This window comes from Camarhynchus parvulus, chromosome 1A (assembly GCF_901933205.1).
Source record: "Camarhynchus parvulus chromosome 1A, STF_HiC, whole genome shotgun sequence".
Lineage (NCBI taxonomy): Eukaryota > Metazoa > Chordata > Aves > Passeriformes > Thraupidae > Camarhynchus > Camarhynchus parvulus.
In genome coordinates this window covers 13,159,466-13,184,320 of record NC_044586.1, presented here as the reverse complement: position 1 = coordinate 13,184,320, position 24,855 = coordinate 13,159,466, and the positions used below count along the sequence as shown (strand labels likewise).

The following is a 24,855-nucleotide window of genomic DNA, read 5'->3' as shown; positions in this document are numbered from 1 at the left end:
GGTGGAAGCTACATCCCTTCCAAGTAGGTGCTGCTTAGACAGGAATGCACATCCTGCAGATAGGTCAGGCTCTCTCCTTCTCTCTCCCCGTGCTATCCTACTATTTTCTATGCTGAGTCCTCTAATATGTAGCAGTACCATAGTGATAGCATGAGCTCAGAGAGGAGTGACCTTAGCCTCAGTCAGCAGGACTTCCTTGAGGGTAGGAACCTGTACCAGCAACAAAATGGATGGCTTTGATATAGCTCTCACTTTCCCTGAGAAGCAGAGTGTAGAATCAGCACAGGAGCTGCGAGACATTTCTGTGCAGGGGCTTGTGCTGCTAGGGGCGTGGAGACATCCCCGTCCCAGGGCACTGCCCTTGCTCCTCCATTTGCAGCAGACCCAGAGGAGATCTAACTACACTCAAAGCTTTGGGTCCAGGCCTGCTCATGCTGATGCCTCAGCGGCACCTGCATTTACTGAATCCAAATGGTTTGGGAGTGAGTGTAGAGCCTTCTGAAACGTGTCTCTGCTAAAGGAACAAGTTCCCGACAAGATTGCCACAGAGCAACTTAATGGGTTTCTGCTGCTGTTCAAAAGCTGTGAATATCTCTATTCATTCCCTTGGAAAAAAGGTTAATAAACTCAGAGAATTAGGGAATATTTCTGTGTAATAGCTTGGATGTGGGAAGAGGGGGCAGGGTGTAAAGGTCGTGGGTTTTGCCATATAAATACGCTAGGCACGCTCCTGAATTTCCTTCTAGGGAGGGTGAAGCTCGGGTCACGTTCTGCTTACAGAAGAGCCAAGGAAGAGCAAGGAGGGGGAAGAAGGGAGGGATTATTCCTGTGCAGAGTTTCTCTGAGTTACCCAACCAAAAACCCTGCCAATGTGATTCAGTTGTTTCTCCAAACCAGTGGAGCAGGCACTGACTGCAGACATGACTGCCCCAGGGAATCACACCTCCAGGCAGAGCTGGAAATAAGGGCAAGAGAATCCATCATGAACTTTCTCTGCTCTCACAGGCAGGAACTTTCTCTCATTAGCTTCAGTGGCTGCTGTGCTCCTCTCTCTTACATAAATCATTGGCTGGGGTAGAATGGAGTGGGACCTGGGGCGCACTGTGGAGGAGGAGGAGCTTCAGGCTCTGGACACAAAACCAGAAGAACAGAAGCAAAGAGACACAGACTGGGAAAAGATTTCAGCTAGCCCAGGGACCCTCCTGGGCAGGAAGGGAAAGAGCTCTGTCTGCAGCCAAGCCTAAAGCCTATGCCTGTGGCTTGTGGTAAAGAAAAGGCAGAGGTGGATATGCCCAAAAGGCAGGAGCTCCCATCCCACGGCCTGATCTGGAGAGGTATCCAGTCAGTGCTGCTCACATCCAGCAAGGAAAAGGGCTCTCCCTCAGTTTAAACCATACTTGGTGTTCAAGTGTTGTAGATTTAAAACAAAGCAAACTATAATCTCTCCTGCTGGGTCAGAGACATGGAAATATTTCGATTCCGTTTCTCTCCTCATCAGCTGCACAAAAGCCTGAAGGTTGCGTGAGGATTCTCTTCCCTGTCACTCTGGCCGCAGGGATATTAATCATGTGAAAAACAGGGATGTGGGCAGACTCGAACAGGCAACGCTGCCTCGATCTGGCAGGAACGCGGACCTGCAGTGCTGCGGTAAACACACAGCTCCTGCAGAGCACTCCATTTGCTCTCTTTGCAACACAAGCAGCTATTTGCATCTCACTTGTAAGAAAGCTCCTGAAGAGACAGAATTACCGTGATGGCACGGGATGTGCTGACAGCACTGCTGTTCCATACCCCCAGAGCATTGATAAACAAGTCTCAAATGCCAGAATAACCAGCAGGCTGAGGGGTCACAATTCTCCATTGCTGTAAGGATGACAGAAGGACTGCACTGGACTGGAGAGGTCCTTTTTTTATGCAAACATAGGCACAGATTGTGCTGGACAGAAATGGAGACTAAATGATTCTCTGTCCTTATCAGTTGTAGGGCATTGCCAAGCAGCAGACAAAAACCTCTCTACGGTCTCTTTTACATTCTGTGGCCGAGCACTGAGATGACTGAGGATGTGACTTTTCCGAAGTAACAAGTATGTGCCTGAAGCATGATCATGTATCTGAAGCTTTTCCTGCTAACAGTCTTGGAACTGATGGTAGAGACAGAATGATAAAAAATTACTCCTCATACAAGGGTCAGACATGAGTAACTAGGATCAGGTGTTCACCTGTCTTCATACACAACTTGTGAGATAATTTTAGGTGACACTTTCCCGGTTAAGTTTTAAGAGTTACAGAGCAGCTTTTTGAATTAGTCTGTTTTTTACAAAAAACACCTAGCAATCATAAGAAAACAAAATCACACATTCCAGCCTCCTCTGAACAGTGTTATGAAAAAGAGAGCAGGATTTTTACATGGCCTAAAAAATAACTACAGCGCATAATCTAGAGGACACTCAAAATCAGTGCTTTATCCTCTCATTTTCCATTGCACACACTCTAATACCTGTTTCCATTGATCTGACATGCAGAAAAACTAGGACAGCTAAAAGAGAATTACCTGGTACATGCAGCAGCATGGCAGGTGTGATCTACCTTGAGGGTGATCAGACAGCCACAGCCAAAAACTAGGACATACGTGTTTGCCAGGAGGAATTTCAGAATGGACACTGCATTCTAAGTAATGCCAAGTAAAAAGAGAAGTGCACAATCTATTGTTGTTGTCTGCACTGTCTCTTTCTTCTAAGGGCAAGTCTCTTCAAAAAGCCCCACATCAAAAATCAGCAACCCAAAATCTCACATAGCGTCACACAGTCCCAGTAGGGGAGATGGGATGGGAGCTCTGGACCTCACCCTGTCCAACCACCCTGCCCAAAGCAGGCTCAAGTCCCTCTGCTAGGGACGCTGAAAACAACTAGCAACTGAGGTAAAATTTCTCATTTTTACTAACTCTGATGTGTTTTCATGGTTATGAACACAGGAAAATTGCCATTCAGCCATCTTAGAGATACTCAGGTCTTTCATACACTTAAGCATTTTTTTCTGACTGCTCTGAACATGTATTTGAATCCTAAAGAGGGTTTATTTTAAAAATTCAAGCTTGTTTTGGAAACATCATTAATGAACATAACTGTACTCGGTAGACTTGGTTGCAACATAGGAAGTTGTAGATGTTTGTAAATTATTTGTGGCACCACATGAGAATTGTGAATTTGAAAAGCATTTATCAGCACACAATCTTTTCATAAGTGAAGGATGAGAGTACTAATATCTGAGGCTATCATTGCTGTTAGCAGTTGGCCATACCACCTGAATCCTCTAAAAAAGTAGGACAAACACCAAAAGAAAGAAAAGTAGGACATTGAATCACTCCACACCACCTGGAACATTCAGCACTGCATCAAGTGCACATACTCAGCACACTGGGATGCAGTGGACAGATGAACCTGGAATATTTAAGTGGGAAGCAATGGCTACTGTATGAGGTTATGCCTGAAATATTCATCAGGAGAAGATAATTTAATGTTTTCTTACTTAAAGAAAAAAAATCCCAGATCGTTTGCTTGCAAAATAAAGGGAAAAGAAAACCCAAAACATAGCATGGATATTAATCCCTAGGGTTTAATCAGCTTTTCTTATCACTAACAGCAGAGTGTCTTTGGAACCATCTTCTGCATCAACTTGATTTTTGCAGAACAGACTTTTGCACACCCAGAATCCCAAATTTAGCCTCAAGCAGCCACCTTATGTTACAACTCATATCCCATCCTGACATTCTTAAGAGAAGGATTTGGAGAAGCTTTTTACAAAAACAAAACCAAACCAAATCAAACCAAACCAAAAAAAAAAAACAACCAAAAAACCACCACCACAAACAACAACCAAAAAAACCAAAAAACAAAAAAAAAAAAACCAAAAAAACAAAAGGAAAAGCCATTTTATTGACTTTGATTGTTTCAAATTGATAAATGGCATTTTGTAAGAGGGGAAAGACATTCAGAAAAAAACCCATCTGTCCAGTGTTAGATTCATTACCCTGACCCACTGGTCCCTGCCTGCAAACTGAGGTTCCTGTCAAAAGTGGTCTACAAAAGCAGCATTGCTCCCTCACATCACTTATTTAGCCAAAAGATTGTTAGGAATGGCCAGCATCCCTCTTCCTCTCTTATAGGATGGGGTCTCTCTGAATAACTCAGCACTTTTATGAAATCTCTGTGGCTGTTCACACTCTCTCATGTGTCTTGAGAAACTTTGGGGAAAACTGCAGGAAGCCCCAGGACAAGTGGGAAGGGGGCAGCCACCAGGACAGTAATTGGGAAGGAATCAATTTGTGCCATTTGTAAAAAGAACATTAGAAATGGATTGTTAAGGGTGTTGGGATCAGGGGCTCACCACACTGCAGCCCTTGCTAAATCACAAAATGTGTTTCCTAGTAGACACAGGAACTCCTCTAATTTGCATTTTATGCCAAAGGGGGAACAATTGTTCAAATGTTCTTTTGGTAAGTGGGAAAGATGAGCAAGTGCATTTCATTGAACCACAACTGGTGAACATGGGTGTTGGTATGTGAATTCCCAAGTGTGTGTTACCTTCTTAGCTGCCTTTGCCCCTCCAAACACCTTGTACAGGGTTGAGAGAAGCCAGGAAGAATGAGACATGGGCAGGAAATTGGCTTGTTGTGGTATTTGTAGGGCTCCCCAGATAGAGAAGGAATTGAGAATCTGATTCCATGTTCTTAGAAGGCTAATTTATTATTATATTATATTATATTATATTATATTATATTATATTATATTATATTATATTATATTATATTATATTATATTATATTATATTATATTATATTATATTATATTAAACTATACTAAAGAGTAGAGAAAGGATACAGACAGAAGGCTTAACAAGATACTAATTAAAAACCTGTGACTACTTCCAGAGTCCCGACACAGCCTGACCGTGATTGGTCATTGAGTCAAAATAATTCACATGTTGGATAAAAAATCTCCAGCCACATTCCAAAGCAGCAAAACACAGGAGAAGCAAATGAGATAATATTGTTTTCCTTTTTCTCTGAGGCTTCTCAGCTTCCCAGGAGAAGAAATGCTGGCAAAGGGATTTTTCCAGAAAATGTGGCAATGATAGCTTGTGTCCACTGAGGAGTTTTATACATTTTCTCTGTGTAATAATATTCATTGCTTTTGGGTTTTTTTAATCTAGTTTAAGCCTCTGTACTGACTGGGTGCAGCAAAATAGAAGGGCTGCCATGAACCAGGTGAGTTCTCTGGCTTGCTCAGGTCCTGCTGCTGAGGAGCCAGCTCCTCAAGAACATGATGAATGGAGGGGCCAGGCTGGGAGAGAAGCTGTGGGAGAGTCTGCTACGTATCCCTGGCCCTACCAGCCTGGTGATGATGGGCTGCTCTGCGGTGCTGCAGGCTGCTCCTCCCTGGGAGCTGAGGGGCAGAACCTCAGGGGCTGCTTGTGGTCATTTGGGGTTACTCAAACAGGAAGCACAGACACTGCCTTTGGACTTTGCTGCTCAGAACATCCAACCAGGAGTGCAGGAACACCATCCAGGGCAGCTGGACATGGGTGGACCCATCACACACAGGTCAAGGTCTCCAAAGCCCCAGAGATTTGCACTTCTCAGCTGGAGGAAAAAGATGGGAGACCTTGGCTATCAGTAGCCACAGACAAGGACCTTTAGGGATTAGTTGGTGAATATGAACTGTCATTGTGTACATTTATTCTCTGTATTTACTTGCCACACCTGGTGCAGGGACCAGAGGTGGAAAAGTCAGGAGGGGTGCTTCAAATGTTCCAGATGTTAAAAAAGGTTAAGTTAATAATAACTAGGGCTTGTAAAAACAAATTGAGAAATAAGAAGAGGAGGGATTGAGAGGAAAGCTCATGTCCTTACCATCAATTCCATGGGTGAAGGTGTGGGTCTTAATATCTTTGAAATGGATCTTAATGTCCCTCCTGACCTTTTTGCAGCAGGTTTATTGCAGAGCCCAGACAGCTTGGCTCCTGAAACAGAGATGGATCTGCACAAGATTGTACCTCAGAACTTTGGGGTAAAATGACAGGTTTAAGGGAGGATATGTTGCAGGAGGTTTGGGAAGGCTGTACCTCCCTAGTACCTCGGCCAGTGGGGAAAGGAAGAGGGCAACATGGGGCTGGGAGCTCAGGGTAAAAGGAGGCTGCATCCTCCAAAGCCTTGAGAGAGAAAATCCCACAGGTGTGCCCTGGTGGACTCTCTCCTTTGTTCCAATAAAGTTGCAGGATTCTTCTGTCTTCTTTTGGACATAAACTTCTGGCATTTGTGGATTTTCCTGACAAAAGTTTCACTGAAATCCAAAAGGATTACATGTGCTGGCTTCCCTTGATCAACTGGGTGGGTTACCTTGTGAAAAATAGTTAATACTAGTTACAACCTCATGCGAGGAGAGGCTACCACCACTAGTTTGTCCCAAAGCTTTTTTCCATGATGAGGTCAGATCTTGCCCCTTGTTTATGTTTCCACCTTCCCCTGGCAGGATGTTCCTGCTGTTCATGGCTGCATGGCATCCTTGTGATCTTGGTGTTTTCCATGCGTGACTGGAGACATTTCTGCAGGTTCTTATGCCCATCCTGATGATTAGGCTTAAACAGCAAACCCCCTGTGAAAAATGCCAATCACTTGTTTTTAAAATTTTAAAAGTTCAGTACCAATAAATTGGTTATAAAAATAGTAATACAATCAGAGTAATAATAATTTGGACAATTTTAATTAGGACAACATGAGACAATAAAGACAAGGAGTTACGGACGTCCGGGTACCTTTTTCTGGGCAGCACAAGCCTGAAAAAGGACACATGTTAACAGAGGATTAACCCTTAAAAACAATAACCTCTGGCATATTCATACATCTCATACATGATGAGATGTATAAATGCATAAATTCCATTCAAACACAGGATTCTGTCTGGTCATCATCAACTTCTTCCTCTGAATCCTAACAGCGCCTTCAAGGTGGGAAGAAGTTCATCTCTTCTGATAATGGAGCAATAAATTCTTTTTCTCTGAAAGATTTAGGTGTCCTGTGGCTGCTATCTTGGTGTGAGTCCTTTCTTTAAAAAAAAGTATTCTACATAGCATAGTTTCTATGTTAACATTTTTTATAACCCAAAACTATATTTAACACATCACTTAAGAGAATTAATACAGCATAACTTTCTAACACAACACATATAATATTCATTTTAATATTTGCAAAAAGCCAATCGTAAAACACGCATTTTTCACACCCCCCCTACCTCCTGGACAAAATTTCTTCTAACTGCATTTTATGGAATATTTGGAATGGAATATTTTCGGTTTGTTGTTTGTTTGTCATTTTATTTTACTTGTGAGTTTTGTTTTGATTTTCTTCTGGTTTGTTGTTGTTGTGTTTTGGTTGGTTGGTTTGGGTTTGGTGGTTTTGGCAGGTTTGGGGTTTTCCTGGGGTTTTTTATGGGTTTTTTTTGTGCGGGCAGGGGCAACACCACGGATACTTTTATCGATGTTGTGAAATACAAAGCTGTGTTTCGTGTCAGGTACATACAGGCAATGTGTGTATTTGTGATTGGGATATGTGTGGAGACTGACAATAGGACATTTGCGAATTTTAATAATAACTGAGGAATGTAAAGCATGGAAGAAGGCCTTTGAACCTATTTTTGTTTGCAATTGACCTTAGTTGATTTAGGAGCATTGGAATTAAAGCGTTAAGGAGGTTGCTCTTTGCTTGTAGTTAAGCCTTAAAGAGTTCTGCAATAATAACCTTTTGAAGTATAATTTTAGAATATTGCTTGTATCCTTGAAACTATAGCTTTGGAATATATATAAAGGAAATATGCTTATTTCATGCCTTAATAAAGCAGAGAAAAGCAGCTTGAGAAAGGAAGATGAATATCAACTCAAGGATTTATAGTTTTGACCAAGGGAAGCTGGACATCACTGTTATCAGATTTATAGTCCTTGTAATTAAAAGGTGGACCCACATCTGGAGAGCTGGACCTCACCAGATGGGATTCATCTTCCTTCTTTCGGAAACCAGACCACCACCATCTGGGGATACTCCTTTCTGGGATACATCCTGAGAAAAACAAAATCACAATAGTGTGTAGAATTGTGGCGTAAAAATTGGAATAGAAACTGCTGAGAAAGCTTATGAGTGCCCCTATAAATACCTGTAAGCTCCAGCTATTGGTGTGCAGCTGGAGGGAAAACTTCCCCCACTGTACCCAGCGCTGTATTGCTCACACTTTACCATATTCATTAATAAATTGATTGCTGCTTGAATATTGGCCTAGTCAAGCTTCTTATTTATAACAATGTGGGAAAAAGAGCTATTCACTTCTGTCCCCCGCCACGCTCCATCTCCATCTGCCCGCGCTCCCGGCAGCGTCAGCGCCGGCAGCCAAGAGCCTATGGCAACACGTCCTCTCGGGGGCTGGAGCGGGGCAGCGAGCGCCGGGACTCTGGGACGAGTGAAAACTCTTTTCCTTGGGACCTGCGGAGTTTCTTAAATTTGTTTTGTTTGTTTGTTTGCTTGGTTCCGTGACGGGCGGCCGGCTGCGTGCGCGGAACGCCGGGGCCGCGGGAGCCGTTTCCAGCCGAGCCGGGCCGGGCACGGCAGCGGCCCCCCTGCGCGGCGGGGCACCATGGCGAAAGTGCTGGCGGCCCTCAGGCACCACTGGAAGAAATCCACGTTCGGAGCATGCCTGCTGGGCTGGGGCGGACACTGGCTCTATGGGAAGCACTGGTAATGCCGGCTGGGGTCGGGCCGGGCCAAGCCGGGCTGGGCCGGGCCGGGCGGGGCGGCGGGAGGGAGAGATGGAGGGAGGGGGAGCGGCTAAAATGGGGGTCGGCTCTCGGAGGGCCCCGGCAGGCGGCGGGGATGGATCTCCGTCCCGGATGGGTGAGCGGGAGGGGATGGATCTCCGTGCCGGATGGGTGAGCGGGAGGGGATGGATCTCCCTCTGGATGGATGAGCAGGAGGCTCGGTGCCTCCTCTGCCTTCCCACGCCGGCCGCGTTGCAGGATTGGGGCGGGTTCAGGCGGGAGGTTTAAACAGAGGGGATGTGGGGGTGTCTGGCTGGCATGAGCGGTGTTGGGGCTTCTTGGAGAGGAGAAGGTTTTCTGTCGTCTAACCTAGAAAAGAATGTCGTGAGCCACACGTGTGCCTTCAGCTGGCTTGCTTTGAGCCTGTGCTATAGGGATTACTAGAGCCAGGCCTGCAGGGTGTGCTGAGCGTGGCCCATCCCAGCGTGCTGTCCTGTGCCTGTGGGCTTTCCCTCCTCCTGTTTGCTGTAGTCCCTGGCTACAGGGTACAAAAAGAGTCCCTGCATCTTTCTGAGCCCTGGCACCGGCAGCCTTGTGCTGTCCCCACCCCCGGTGCAGTCTTTGCTGCTGTCACCCACCCGGCTTGGAAGAAGCCTGGCAGCTGCTGCTCCCTTAAGTTATACGTGGTGGTGTCACTGCCACTGCTTACCTGGGGGTAGATGTCCCTTCCAGTAAGTAACATCCTCATTTGTGTTTTTTAAAAAGCTGGGTTTTCTTTTAATCCTTGTCCTCCAGGATTATGGGTAATTCATTTGAGTGAAAAGCAGGTGTAGCCAAATTATTTTTAAAAGCTGCTACTTTTGGTTCTGCTGCTTATTGTCACTGTCTTAATGATTTTTAATTGTTTACTCAGGCTTTTAACAATGCTCTTTTCTGCTTACATTGCAATGCTACCAAAGCCTCGGTGGAAATGTTAGGAAAATAAATCTGTTTGTGTTGTTTTTATACTCTCTTCACATCCTTTTACCTAGGGACTTTAGCATTAAATCAGCCTTTGCTTTGCATGGTACTTGCATGCTTTAGTTGCTTGCTTCTTACTTGAAGCACTGCAGTGTCCCCTTTGTGCCTGTTGTGTCTGGGAGTTCTTGTGCCTGTGTGCTGTTGGGTTCAGATGTACACTGATTTCTTGTGTGGTAGCGGTGAAATTGTGTTTGGTTCACAGAGGATGTGGAGTGTGCCACAGGTGATGTGGTGGGGAATAAGGAGGAAAATATGAAAGGCAAACAACCAAAAAGGGAATCTTTGGTATCTAAATTTTAGTGTGTGGGGGTTGTTTGCCCCAAGCGTAGGTATGGTGCTTTAACCCAGAAATTGTACTGGGGGCAGAAAAATTTTACATATCCCATTCTCCAATCTCCCTATTGTCTGTAAAGGAAAATACAGCATTTCCTTAGGAGGCACTGGAAATGCAAGGTGGGAAATCCTGTGATGACAGACAGCTCAGTGAGACTTTGATGCAGGCCATAGCTACTGCTTTTACACTTTTAAACACTGTTTGGAAACACTGACAACTGTTTAGCAGTTTCTGGGCCATTCCCTGCAGAAAGTTGTTTAATCCATGTTAGAGAAAAACAAGGAACAAGAGCAGCCTGATGGCAAGATTGTAAAGAAGAGTTCAAAGGTGGTCTCAAGAGCCCTTTGTGATACTCTGTGAACAGTGAGGACCTTACCTTGTGGCAGGTGGACAGCAGGGAGTGGGCCAGGATGCCTCTCTGCAGCTTGTGGGCATGGCTTTTGGTGTGAGTGTTTTTGTACACTCCCTGTTCCCAGTTTCTGTGTCTCTGTCCCATTTGTGCTGGGGAGCCTGGAGGTGCCTTTTGCCCCATGCACAGATGGCCACAGACAGTGCTGGGGGAGGTTAATGAAGGATCTGTAGGGGCTGGGTTGGCCCTGTGGCTTCTTGTTATCCACATCAGAGCCTCTGTTGCTGTGCATGAGCCATACCTGACTAGACTGATATTTGCCCTTTGAGAACACGTTTAAAGTGTAGTGAGGTCTTGTGCTTTGGTTTCTGGCACCACAAGTTCGTGCTGAAGGGCCTTGCTTTAGCACAGCACTGGCTCAGATTGCCCTCTGACTTCTTGGAAGTAGCTGATGTTGGTCATTTATTTGCAGCCAAGGAAAATTTTTGTTTGCCATCCTGCCATCCCTCTGTTTGTCCTTGTGGGTTTTCTAAAATATTTCTCTTGCAAGGAGAAGGTGATTTGCTTTTTTGACTTCTCAAGGTTCCTTCTTCTTTTGGATGCAGCAGCCATGATGCCTGCAAAAAGTGGAGCTATTGTAAATAACAATCTGTCCTGCAGATAAATGGCAGCTCTTCTCTAGTCAGTCTCTCCCAGCTCACAGGGACAGAAGAGCTCTGAAATGCTCCCTTAAGACTTTGGAGGATGCTGTATGGACAAGAAGAGTGTTATCTTTTCCAGGTTCGTTCCCAGTGCGTCATCCCTGCCTGGAAATGGATCTGGGTGTCCCCCGTGCACACCCTGACATTTGTGCTGTGGAGTCTGGTATGGATGCCCTGTGCTCCCTAGCTGTAAAGGGAAGAGGGGCACTGGAATGTGATGGATCACCATTGGTCTGAAGGTTGTGGATGGCAATAACTGTAAAGGTTGAGGAGCTGCTTAGTCCTGGTACTTTCTTCCTGCAGTGTTTAGTTTCTGGGTCACTGTGTTAGCCTTTCTGTTTGGGGGGTGTTGGTTCAAATCCTGACTAATTTAAAGTGAGGAGTTTTGGATGAGCAGGAAGAATTAAAGTAGGAAACCTTGTGCTTTTTCCCCCTCTGCCATGAGTTATTCAGCCCTTCTGAGCATGTGATAGTGCAGAAGGTACCTCTTCACAGGGCTGTCAGTCAGGAGGTGGCAAAGGTTTTTCATGTGTCAAATGATGAGAGTTATGTCTGGTTGAACTACTGTTAACTAGAAGCCCATTGCCATTCTTGCAAAACCATAAGGCATCTTAAAATCCCTTTTGCTCTCATAAAAGAGTATGCTTTAAAGATCCATTGTCTTGCATTTAGGATAGCAAATACTCTTGTGCTATCTGACAAGAAGGAGGATAACTCAGTGTTGCTACATAAGAGGTTGTCTGGATTGCATGAATTTATATACTAGGCTCATTTTAATCTATGGCATATCATGGTGCAGGTACAAGAGACACTTAATTTAATATCCTAGATCAAAGCTTGAAGAGTATGCAGATTGTCAGATGTCTGCTCACACACAGGTATGAGCAGACATCTCATACTTGTGTATGAGCTTCTGCTTAACATACACAGGTGAGGGTGATTACAAATAAAGATTGTACCATTTGATTGCTCTAAATCTTTACTATTTGATTGTTTTAAAATTTTCACCAAGTTTGGAATCCCTTCTCAACTTTATGTCCTGCGTCACCTTTCCTGAACTGAGCTGCAGCTGTTCTTTGTATCCTCAGGGGGTGCAGTGAGTTACCAGCTCTGCCAAATCAGCAGAAATAAAATCTCCAGTATGATGGACATCAGCTGAACTGATTGTCAGATTTGACCAGACAGTTACAGTGATGTCACTGCATAAGTGATCATCACCATGTCAGGATGGAGACCCTGGATATTCTGCTGAGGCAGTGGACTCATCACATACTTCCTTTTACTCTGTATATATTAAAGTATTGACATTCTCAGTAGAAAATGCTGGCAAAGCACCTGAGCCTTTGACTGCCTGCCAGTAATCCTGAGTGGTGCTGTTATCTACAATTTGAATGTTAGTCTCTGTGTGTTTGCCAGCTGATAACTCACTTTGTCACCTTTCTGCATATACTTCCTGAGTAGCTGACTTTATTTCATCCAAACTTTGTCAAAAAACATTCTAAGTCTTAGGTAAAGCTGATGAAACCTAAGATTTGTCTTTCATGTCCTTCCAAGGCCAAGATGAAAATAAATTCTAATACACAGTAAAGAGGATTCTGTGCTCTTGCTGTACTAGAAGCAGCCAAAAAAGCTCTCTGCTAAGATAAAATCTTTTTCAGGAGTTCTGATATAGCTCCTGTGGACTGATCCTGTGTGCACAGCTTTGGTCAAGTTTCTCCTCACAAAACTATTTGGTGCAGACACTAAACTTAAAAGTTTTTAGACTTCTTCGTGTTAGAGTATATTTAGTAATCTTAGATTTAATGCTGATAACCCATTTTGGAATGAGATCCTGAGCTGCTTTTTACATTTGTAGTGTGATCACTTTTAGAGGAGTTGCTTTGCTTGGATCTAAGACAGACCCTTGCTGCAGCTGAGAGCCTCAAACAGCTTCAGCTCAACTTTGTTGTCCTCTCCTTGTTGCATTCATTGCTGCCCTGAGTGACTTTCATGATGGGAGCTGTCCTTCCACCCTGGCTTCTGCTGGCTCTCGGGCACAGAACTCAGCCTCATCTTGAGCAACATCCATACTAAATTGTGTGCATCTTGTGCCTATTCCAGCTGAAAATGTTCAGGACAGGAGCAGTAGCCAGCTGTCCTGCCCTAGGGATGTTGCAGAGAAATCAGAGCAGCCCTGTCCAGGCAGGTCCTACAGATGATGTGTTCTCAGAGCCTTGTGTGCTGGCAGCCTGGCATGGCTGGGGAGTGGGGAGCTCTGCACTGTCACTCTGTGTCCCTTCTGTGTTGGTTCCATCCTTTGGTGTGGTGCTCTGCTCTGCACAGTCTGTGCTGCTGTGGCTGCTGGCCTTGAGGCTGTGCTGGGAATGTTCTGGCTGTGGGTTCAGCCTAGGACAGTCTCTTTCTTCCATACCCTGCTGCCACTGTTTGTTCCTCTCCGTTTCCCAATTTTTTACTGCTTAAGCAAGTTGGCCCAGCTGTAAGCTGTGTGATGCTTAATTCTCACAGCAGGAAGACAGCCCTGAGTTTGCCAGCAGATGCAACACTGCTTGTCTGTTTGGCTTTAAGGCCAAATGCTGTAGATAAGGCCTTCGGGGAAACGTGAAGTAAAAATTGATTTTTAGTTTGCTGTGGATATGGTGCAAGTCAGAAGAAATCTCTTTCTATTCTTTAAGGCAGTGGAGCAATTTCCCTCTGCCTCCACCTGCTCATGTTTAAGGATTCTTGAAAAAGCTTTGTTACTACCTAATAGTAGACAATAAAGTACAAAAAAAAATCAACGAAATCTTATGTTTGTTATTAAAGTCTCATCTTTTCTGGGAGCTGGTGAGCAGTCATATTTTGAGAATGAATATATACTGAGGCAGAAGGCTTTAAGAAGTTACCTTTTAGCTGCTTTTCACATTTTTTCTAGCTCTATTTAGTGATTGTTATGACCTGCAGAGGACTTGCAGGGCCAGTTGGGTACCTTAGGTGAGCCATGTGAGGTGAGTAAATGCAGCAGCTGTGATGCAGGAGGAGAACTGCTGTTCTTACAAATGTATCCCTGTGAATGCACCTGTACAGTTTTTTCTGGAATTTGAATCTAGTTAAGCATTGACATAATATTTTAAGGAAATTAAAAAATTCCTATTACCTGGCATCTTTGAACCAAACCTGGGATATCCTTGACAAACTCAGATGACTTTGAAATATCCCAGTTGAATTAAGCGGAAGTCCTATGAATATGGCTGGGATGGTGTGGGATTCTGGGTGCTGTGCTGCTGGAGAACTGAGACAAATCACCTGGAAATTGCTGAGTAGTAAATGATTCTTCTAGTCTCAGAATCTAAACTTTTCCTGTGACACCAAAATGGTAAGTGTCAAAGTAGGCTTCTTCTGTCTCTTTAAGTGCTTCAATGCAGGAGAAAATCAGCATAAATGTTGACATCTAAACTGTCAAGCTTAATTTTTATGGGTAAAACTCACTGAGGTGAATCCTTGACAGTCGTTTTGAGGATCTTTGAGCTTGAGAAGGAGAGCACAGTATTTTCTGCTTGTATTTGGGAAGTGTTGCTGGACTTCATTTTAAAGACAATTAACACTGCAACATAAAGCTGGGGGCACCAGGAAAACAGCCTGGCTGACAGTGTGACAGAGCTTGACTTCTGAACAAAATAGCATCAATGTGAAGTAAACAGATAACGTGGGTTTGGCTGGGAATTGTTCAGAAGGTTAGGACAGCAGTTCTCACAGACATCAACTGTGCAGCCATCATTTGATAATGGGGGCTCCTTGATATCCCATAATATTTCAATTGTATGTATTGAAATTGCAATTATTTTCTATTTGCTTTGGCCACATGTAGTCGCAGAGGGAGGTGGCAATGTCCCTGTGTGAGGGCTCATGCCCTCAGTGGCACAGTGTGGACTCAGCCTGTCGTGTTGGGTTGATTGAGCTGGAATTAGCTGTGACACTGCTGCTGCACAGCCTGGAACACCAACCTTTGCAGAGTTGTTATTGTAACTGGTGCATTTCCATCATATCACTGCAATCAAACCCAAGGCTGTTGCTCCTCTAAGTGATATTGCAGGTGCTTAATACAAATTATCTACTCCTTTGGTTTTAAGGAGCAAATATGACAGCATGCCTCTGAGGAATTCTTTTGCAGACATTCCAGTTACTTGTTATCCTGATGAGGTATTATTCACATATTTTCTTTTTCCATGCTTGAACTGTTCCTTTGTCTTTTCATTATTACCAGGAATAAATCTGTGGCTTTTATAGTGTAGTTCTTTTCACAGAACCCAATTTTATATCTCACCTGAAGTCACCCTCCTTCTCATTTCATGGCACTGCAGCATCTCTTGGTGATGCCAAAAAGAGCAGCTTATATAGTTCCAGTGACAGATAAATACTGTAAACCAGTGGAATCAAATAGATGGCGCTTGGGTTTGGCCTTGCCTTGCCTTCTCTGCTGCCATTTCCATGGCAGGGTTTAGACCAATGAGCCACACTTTGGGGCAAAGTGTGCTGTTCTCCCAGCCACCTGTTTTTGTCTGGTTGGCCTTTAATCCTTTTGGTTGGTACAGTGTTTGTTTTGGTATGCTGACTGTAAGTGAGGTTTTTTGTGTGTGATATTTTGAGACAAAAATAGATGGTCTTGCCAGGTACTAGGCAAGGACAAGCTGGAGGATGGAGGGTGTTGGTATGTAGAGGACAGGCAAGACTCTGGGCACAGCAGAACATACTTGGCATTTTGTCTGCAAGGAGAAATTGGACATTTTTGGGGCTGGGGAAGGAATAGACTTTCATTCCTCATCCTTGCCAGCGACAAGTCAAGAACATATTTCTGAACAGACCATCTGTGACTTATCTAACACTGAGCATCTCTCTTTGGTTTTTACCCTTCACTTAATGAGATGAATGTTTTTCACCTCCCTGACTTACTGCTTTGGGCCGTGCTCAGGCATAGGTGAGTGGGAGGTGCTGCATTAATGTGTGTTTGGCTTGCAAACTGATGAAAAGGGCAGTTCACAGTTGTAATGCACAAAGACTTAAGTCCTCTCTAGAACCCTTCTACACTGCCAGAATGGTAAGTACCTTTAGTGTAAACACCAGGCAGCAAGAACATTGGAAAAACCCACACCTGAGCTCTGGAGTACAGTTATGTAGCAATTTAATAAATAAATCACAGTTACACAGTGTGCCAGAGTTTACATAATCTCAGCACACTTAACATCCTGGTCTTTGTTTTCTGCTTTTGTTTTTTGTAGAAAGAATGCTTGTGTGCACATGCAGAAAAAAATATGCATGTGTGCATCAATGGGGGTGTTTTATCCTTAAAATGTTTTGGGGTTTTTTCTGTTCCAGTGTTGTCAAACTGTGTGTAAAAAGGATATGTACCTACATTTCTAAAATGAGCAAATTGTTTTAAACTTACACAACATAATGTCCCCTCTCTTTTCTGTCTTACCTGATAGTGATAACCTGCTACGAAGAGCTGCATGCCAAGAAGCCCAGGTAATACTGTTTAAAGTAATAAAATTAGATTAAAATCTGCCTCTTATCTTGGTTGTGCAGGGCTCCTGAGATTTTCCCAGTGGGCCTTTGCTACGTGACAAGCATTCTGATGATGCCATCATCTGTGTTCTTTCCCTGGGTGCCCAGGGGTGGATGGGGGTGCTGCCCCTTGTGCGTCCTGGCTGCTGCTGCAGGGGAGGGCAGCATTATCCTTGGGGCGATCTTAATTGCTGCTGGAGCTACCCAGACCTCCATTGCTGCATGTGCAATTGCTCTGTGCCTGTAAACTTGTGGTAGGGAGGTGATTTGTTGATAAGAGTGAAATCCCAGCCCCACCAGGAGGGTTGTATGCTGGGCAGAAGCAGCACAAACCGCTTTGTGTCCGTGCTCAGCTGCAGAGACCCTGCCCTTGTCTGTTTGACCCTGAGTGACTTTATCAGGGATGCCAGCTGTGATGACTGACTGACCTAGCTCTTTTGGGACCCATCTCCTGGGAACTTAATGGGGACAGCCTGGTTGCTGATCAGTGACAAGAAGGCCTCTGTTCAGGGAGGGAGACTTACTCTCTCAGGGTACTGACTGTTGTATTTCTTAGCTTGTGGCCTGCATGGGCAAACAGCAGTCAACAAACTCCCATACTGCAATATTCCCACAAAGAAATCTTGTCCTTAATAAGCAGTCTTTTGGAGATGTAAGTGCTGCTGCCCATGGATGACATCACTTCTGTAGGATTTTAAGAGTTTTTACCTCCCACAAATAAAGTTTAATCTAAACCTGCTTCTTCATGACAGATCTTTGACATTTTGCAGGGTGTAACACTGCTCCCATCATTGCTATGTACTGGGGCCTGAGTAGAATGGTGAAAATGATTTTTCTCAATAAAGAAGTGTTGTGCACCTGAATTATCCCAATTTTAGCCTGTCTGTTGTTGAAAGATTTTCACAGCAACTTGTCTTGTGCAATGGATCTTCATGTCAGAATATATGTAGGGGAACTCAGTGCTCATGAAAAAACAAGGACAATCTTTCCCTGAAAATACTGCTTTCAAAAACCATACTTGTAATTTCAGAGTTTTTATGTTTTCACTATTCATTTTTACTACATAATAACAAAGTGATAGAATTTTTTTTATATCACAAAAAACAGCCATTAATACTTTAGTATTTGAAGCATGCTAACCAAATTAAACCAATTTTTTTAAAAGGAGCTGATGAAGTGATTTGTGTGTATTGTCAAAAAGGTCTGAGTGCTAAGGAAAAGACAGGTACCAGCAGATAGTTCAGTTGTGGAAATCCTGAATTTCCCATTTCTTAAATCCGGTTATTAAGTGACAGGTTCTATTCCGTTATGGCTTATTCTTGCAAATGAAAATACAAAAGCACTGTCAGTAGAGCTTCCTGCAATTTTAGTGGTTAGAGCCTGAGAAAATGTCCTGCAGAAGACTCCTGCATTAGAAAGGAATGAACCAGAAAGCCTAGTAATCAATTCTTGCTGTAATTTCCAATCTCACTGATGTGTCATTGCCAAATAGTGCTTGAAAACACACAGCAGTCCTGCATTAAGGCATTAAGTGTCTGGTATGTTCTTCAGAAAAACAGCAATCTAAAATTGTTTGTAAAATGCTACTTGCTTTTATAGTGCTATATTATAAGTATTGGGAAAAAAGATAAAGACAAACTCACCAAAGAAAAAGTTTAGTTTGAGTGAAGTGTGTGTGAAGTTCTTACCATTTTTACATTGGAGTTTTAGGTTTTTAAGCCTGTTACATTATCAAATTGATGAGGGAGCTGCCTTCCTGAGAGAGAATCCATGACAGCAGTATTTCATGCAAAGGTTCTGCCATGTGTGTCTGAATTTAAATACCAGTTTATGATGACAGCCTTGGTGTAGCAAATGATTATGGAAAGATTCTATAATGAAGAACCCATTTTATGATATTTTTAACATTTTACACCTCTGTCTCTGGGATAAGTCAGTGTCAGCTGACTTGGTCTTCCTTGGCAGATCAGTCTTGCTGATTGACTTTGTTGTTGCTGAACTCTGGGCACGTGTAAAGAAGTGCTGTTTAGCTGGCAAACAATTCACTCAAGGATAGTTTTCTGTAAAAGAATGTAGTTTCTTTGCTGGTATTCATAAAGCACTATAAAAGCTTTGTATAAAGGAATTTTCAAAGTTGTAGAATAATGGTTGTCATTTTAGAAGTCCAAAGTGTAATACCTGTAAGTGTGCATGTGACTAGAAAGTGAAAAAGACACTGACTTACCTAAATTATACCTTCATATATATATATTTAATAACCATTTTAATGTATGACTATAAGTTGTCTTTACTTATGTTCTGCTCTGAAAGACTTCTAGAATATTGCATTATTATTTTTTTATTTCCTGTCTTACAAATCAGCATTTGCTTTAGAAATGCCCCTGTATGTAACATAAATGTCTAAGTATATTACATAACGAAGCAATTATGTCATTACTAATAAAATCTTTATGAGCCTTGTTGGGTTGTTTAGAGCCTTGCTAGATTGTTTGTAGCATGCAAATACATTATTTTGTGCCCCCTAAGCAAATAATTTGTTGTTTATAACAGCTGTAGCATGCTAGAGGGCCCCTATTCCCCAATTCCCACCCAAGAATTGCAATATAATAAGTTGGTCTGTTTTCCAGCTGATCTTTGAGTAAAGCTTAAGAGCTATTAATTTGTTTCACTTTCTTTGAAGATTTCTTTACTCTCAGCAGCTATTGTCATGCTTTTTCTTTCCTGAAGTAGAAATTTGGATGTTTTAAGCAGCACAGCCAGCTGTACCCTTCTTTAAAGTGAGGTTTCCTGTAGGGGGATAGAATATAAGAAAACAAAGATAGTGTAGAAAGTAATCTTACCCCTAAGGAGTTGCAGCTGGGCCAATTATCAGAGATTAGGAACAGGCCTGACTTTAACAGGCCACAGCTGTAAGCAATGAGAAGAAGAGTGCTATAAAAGAGTGGGGTGGCTGGGTGAGAAGGGAGCGGGAGTCTGTTGGCTGCTTTGTGAGGAAGAAAGAGTCAGTGCTTGGAGGAGCTGCCCACGAGAAACACCAAGGAGGCATGAAACTTTTGTGATAAGGAGGCAACAGTATGGAACCCCTGCAATAAGATGACAACAGTTTCCTGAGCTGAGTTTGCAAGTGGAATTAATAATAAGTTTAAATAGCTAACAGCCACTAAAATGTACTGGATTTTGTGTACAGTATCACTTCCTTCAATATAAAAATTCCTGCTAGGGGGTTAACTTCCAAGGGAAAGGGGAAAAAAAGCCAGGAATAGTTGGCTGGGCCATGTTCAGCACAGTAGTCTTTGGTTCCTACTCTTTGTGGGGCTTCTGGATGGTATTGCTGGATACCTTGTATTCCTTGTGTTCAAATCCAGTTTGATTTGGAGTGTTAGTGAGGATGCCCTTAAGTGACCTTCTAGAAGCTTAGAGAGCAGGATGTAACATGTGTGGAAGTTTTGTATTTCCTTGCCTGTGCTGAAGAGCTTTGGAAATAGGTCCAAAGTGCAAGAGGCTTTGTGGAGAAACTCTCAAAGAATTTAAAATTGAGACACCTCTTCAGAATTGGATTAAAAGTTGAGGAGGAATTTAATGATTTTTTATAGAGAGAGATTAGTTTTTAAAAAGTGTAAGAAATAGTGGACTTGCTTATAGGTCAAGGCAGAGTCTCTTGTAATTATCTTTCCTGACTTCAAAAACTGAAACATAAAAAATTCTGAAATGAGTAGAAGAGATAGAGGATTTAAAGTTCAGAAGCTGGAAAGAATGCAGAAAGAAGGTGGCAGGGAGGTGTATGAGAATTACATAAGGAGAGAAAATCCGGTAACCTTGGAGTCAAGGAGAGCTCCCTGGATTTCTGCCCATTGCAGAAAACCAGAGGTTGACAAAAACGAAAGGGTGGTGGAATGGTAAAAATGAGCCAAAGAGTACTTATGACAGTGATGTGAGCTGCTGCTAAGAGTGTGGGGCTTTGAATAAGAGACCTGTACCTGGCTGAAGATGGAAGTCATTTGAATGTCATGAGGCTTGAAAGCCCACTGACATTTGTAGAGATGCATTATTTTGAAATGTTTTAGAAGTGTGCTTAAAAGATAAACTGAGCCCTGCTCTTTTTCTCTTACCTAGGCTTTTGGCAACCAGCTGATGCCTGCCACTATGCCGCTGAAGAAAGCAACAGTCTTCCTCAACCCAGCAGCTTGCAAAGGGTAAAATTCCCCCTTCCCAGCACTCTCATTTGAGGCACTCTTTTTGCATTTTTGCTCTGCTATCCACTATAAAAGCCAGCCAGATTTTTGAGCTCATTTTTGCCTCCCTCTGATGCCAAGCTGGTGCTATGTAACTATGCCAAACTTTATTTCACCAAAAATATTGGGATGAGAAATAGAATTAGTTGCTTGAGGTGGAAGAATTATTTCTAAACATATATATGTGTATTTCATTTTTTTCTTTAATCCTGTGTTTTGGCCTTTGTCATTCCCTCGTATGTAGAATTCCTTTGTGTTCCTTCCAAACTTTTGCATGTGATATATTTCCATCCTCAAAAACTATAGAAGTAAGAGATGACCTTGATTGCTTCAAGACTTGAAGTTGGCAAGAAGTGATCTTACTTCTGTGGGAACCTGCCCTTGAAAGGGATGTGCCCACAAACTGAGAGGCTAAATATGGGCTTGGAGCAGGACTCCTGGAAGAGGTCAGCTGCTATTTTTACATGCTCATTAGCAGAAAAACCATAATCTTGGATGTGATGGGTGTCTGTTTCTGCTGATCAAATAAACTTTGGAATAGTTGCATTTTGTGGAGGGGCAGGGAGTTGTTACTACCAATATGAGGGGAAATTATAGCTGACATGAAAGTGCTTGGACTCCGTGCTCTTGTGAGTCTGGAAAATGCATAGTATTAGTCAAGTCTCATGTTTCTACTTGTAAACAATTTATAGTTAGTGATATAATTATTTTGTTATACAATGACAGGCATAAAATTATCAGTCCTACAACAAAAAAGGTCAGATTTTTGCTTCTAACCTTATTTAATAATATTTTGTAATAAATAGTTGGATTTTAAGAATACTTCTTAAAGCCTACATGGGCCTTCTTTGTGGTCCTAAAGGCTAGTGCTTTGTAAGTCATTAATTTTCTAATAAATTTCTTTCTAGAGATCTTAATTTGTTTTAATGTTTTTTTTTAAATTATTTTTGGCAAAAGTTAGATAGCATCTTGTGCGCTTATTAAAACTGCAACAAAACCTTGACATCTCAGATATGAGACTAGAAATGTAATGCATTTGAACCACATGAAATCTCATCTTTCCTGACTGTCAGGTTGAGTGACTGATTGTGGAGATTGAATGCTTGGTTTTAAGTAGATTTCTTCTTGCTATTCATTTGTTTCTTTTTATTTTTTTTTCAGCCACAGGCATCATTAAACAGTTTTTACTCTGTTATTTCTAGCAAAGCTGGGAACCTTTTTGAAAAGAATGCTGCACCAATCTTGCACTTATCTGGCTTGGATGTAACTGTGGTTAAGGTAAGAACTGATAGGTCCTGCTACTGTAGAAATACTGACTCTCTTCTTTCTCCTCTTGAAGTATTGAAATTCAAACCTGTATGCATTTGAAATTTTCAGTTGTCCTGTAGTCATCTCATAGGCAGAAATAAATATTGAGCTATTAGGCCGATACCTAATCTTTTTAATTCACAGTTGGTTGTCAAACAGTGTAGTGAGTTTTTAATTTTCAGCTGAAGCAGTACATATGCTTGTTTGTCTGTCTAAAGCAGCCCTTCTATAATTCATATTTGAGGAAAAACTCTAAATATTTGAGTGCTGGCTAGTGGTGCGTACCCATTGCTGTTGAATTTGTCATTTCTGCCTGAACTTGAAGAATCGAAAAGTGAGGAATTTTGACATCCAGTTGAACTGTTCAGATTAATTAAAAATAACCTTTTATCTTTACACTGAAATTATTTCTGTCTCTCCAAATAATTCAACATTCCCACCACGAAAGCAAAACACTGAGCTCTAAATGGTGTGAATTAACAAACAGGTTTCCTTTAGAAAGAGAAGAACAAGGAAACATGGAAGGGATTCTGCTCTTTCTGCAGTTTTTTTGAGGCTGTGCTATGTGGATTGCTTAATAGTCAGTGTGTCCTAACAGCACAGTACTCTGATATGCATCTTTCTGTCTTGGAATTTTTTCCACAAGGTTTAGTATTAAAATGCTGGTTTTATTAATCCCTTTCTCTGATCATTAAATGTACCTAATCCCACCCTAAGAGAAGAAGTAATTTTGCAAGACTTAAAACTGATGCTTGGTAGTGTTAGACCCAACAAGTTGGCAAAACAGGGCTGGGCCAGGAAGTGAGGCTGAGATGACTCTATAAAAGACATGAATTTTGTAGAAAACAGTTTTAATGGTTTAAAAAGTCATTACTCTTTACTGCTAAATCCATTGTCAGTGGCTGTCAGGCAGTGGCCTTTTGTGTAGTTGATGCTGTGTTTCAGGAGATGCACTTGAGCACTTTGGCTGTAAAAGAGAGTGGGAGTTTTTCTGCAAGTGATTGGCTCCTGGATTTGTTTCAATGTACTATTACCTGGAAATAAGATGGTTGCTGTGGTATTCTAGATCTCTTAAGTAAGATTTGCTCTGATATTTCGTTTAACCTCTGTGTGTGTTTGTGCGTGTTTGCTTGCACATATTATATTATGCATCAAACTGGTTTTGAAAGTTGTGAAAAAAACCTCTGAATGTAAGTAATATACAGTACTGTGTGCCTATATAAAAATAACTATTAACCAAATGGATAGATGATTCTTATTTCTATGAAGGAGATACTAAAAATAGTCATTTGAGTGCTCATGTTTGGATCTCTGTTTCTTCAGACTGATTTCGAGGGACAAGCAAAGCAGCTTCTGGAAATAATGGAAAACACAGATCTGATCATTGTTGCAGGAGGAGATGGCACAGTCCAAGAGGTACTGCAGGAGCCTGGTTTGTTGAGAATCATGGTTGGGCTGAGGGCAAGAAGATTGAGTCTGTGCAATGTAGCAGCATCATAACAACTGCTCCTAGAGGTCTGTCCAGTTTAGAATCTGTGTTTTTAGTAAATGTTCTAATATTTTGGGGACAGAACGCTCTGCTTGTTGGTATTAGTCTTAAGAGATGATGAGAGAGGGGGCAAAAAGAATGTGTGACATAGCTGTCTTTCAGAACTTTATTCTGGAATGAGCAAGCTCTTTGGAGGGACACGATTCTAACTTTTTCTTTCTGTGTGATGTAGTTGTAGTGGTTTGATTTTCAAAGTTCTTTCCTTTCTATAAACTCCCCCAGAGGAATGCATATTTTGCTAAGTGGGAATCAGATAATTTAAAAATTATGTGGGAATGATAACAAAGCTTGGAATGTATTTAATAAATGCCTGTTGTCAAGATGATTAATGACAGGAGCAGAACTGGGGGTTACTCTCTTTTTCAAGACTGTATTTTATTCAAGCAGTTCCTGATTTCTAACTACTGATTTCATAAGACAATGGCTAAATGAATACAATGACCTTAAGAGAAAGAGATCAGAATACATCTGTAGGTCATTTTGGCCTTGTGTTAATTGCACTGACCAGTGCTGGTTTTGCATTATGCAGAGCATTATTCAGTGTTAAAACATTTACACTGGCATTGGTTGTGGTACCGGCATGTACTCAGGCATGCTCATAAACCTGGTGTTTCCAACATGTTTGCAGGCTGAACATTCCTCCTTTCCCATGTAAACAACTGTAGCACCTTACATAAAAGAGTAGCTGCTCCTTAAATCTTCTCAAAGATTAAATGTGGTTAAGAATTTAATCTGTTCTTACTGTTACTGAAAAATAAAATTCTTAGAGCATTTCATGTGTTTTTCAGGTCATAACTGGACTTCTCCGTAGAGCAGATGAGGTGAGAAGGTGTCATTTTAAAAACTGTGTTTATTTGGAGTGTCTTATGCATCCACTGTGACCTCTTGGCCTCAGCTGCCTCCAGCAAATACTTTGCTTACTGCTCTGGAGCCAGCTTTCTGTGCAGCAATCCAGCTGGGCTACTGTCCTGCAATGCTGCCTGCTGTTCTTTGTTCCCTTTCTGAGGGAGTGCAGTGACTCCCAAGCC

The 24,855-nt window shown here is 42.3% G+C and overlaps 1 protein-coding gene across 1 annotated transcript in view; it reads left to right on the top strand.

The window, feature by feature from the left end:
* Positions 1–8,434: 8,434 nt before the first annotated feature.
* The window catches only part of AGK (acylglycerol kinase), a 36,350-nt gene continuing 19,929 nt past the window's right edge, over positions 8,435–24,855 (top strand). The window contains exons 1-6 of the mRNA XM_030960653.1: positions 8,435–8,776; positions 16,660–16,699; positions 20,852–20,931; positions 22,173–22,248; positions 23,602–23,694; positions 24,616–24,648. Of these exons, the coding sequence (XP_030816513.1) occupies positions 8,676–8,776; positions 16,660–16,699; positions 20,852–20,931; positions 22,173–22,248; positions 23,602–23,694; positions 24,616–24,648 (423 nt within the window). The 5' untranslated portion in view covers positions 8,435–8,675. The remainder of the gene's footprint in view (positions 8,777–16,659; positions 16,700–20,851; positions 20,932–22,172; positions 22,249–23,601; positions 23,695–24,615; positions 24,649–24,855) is intronic.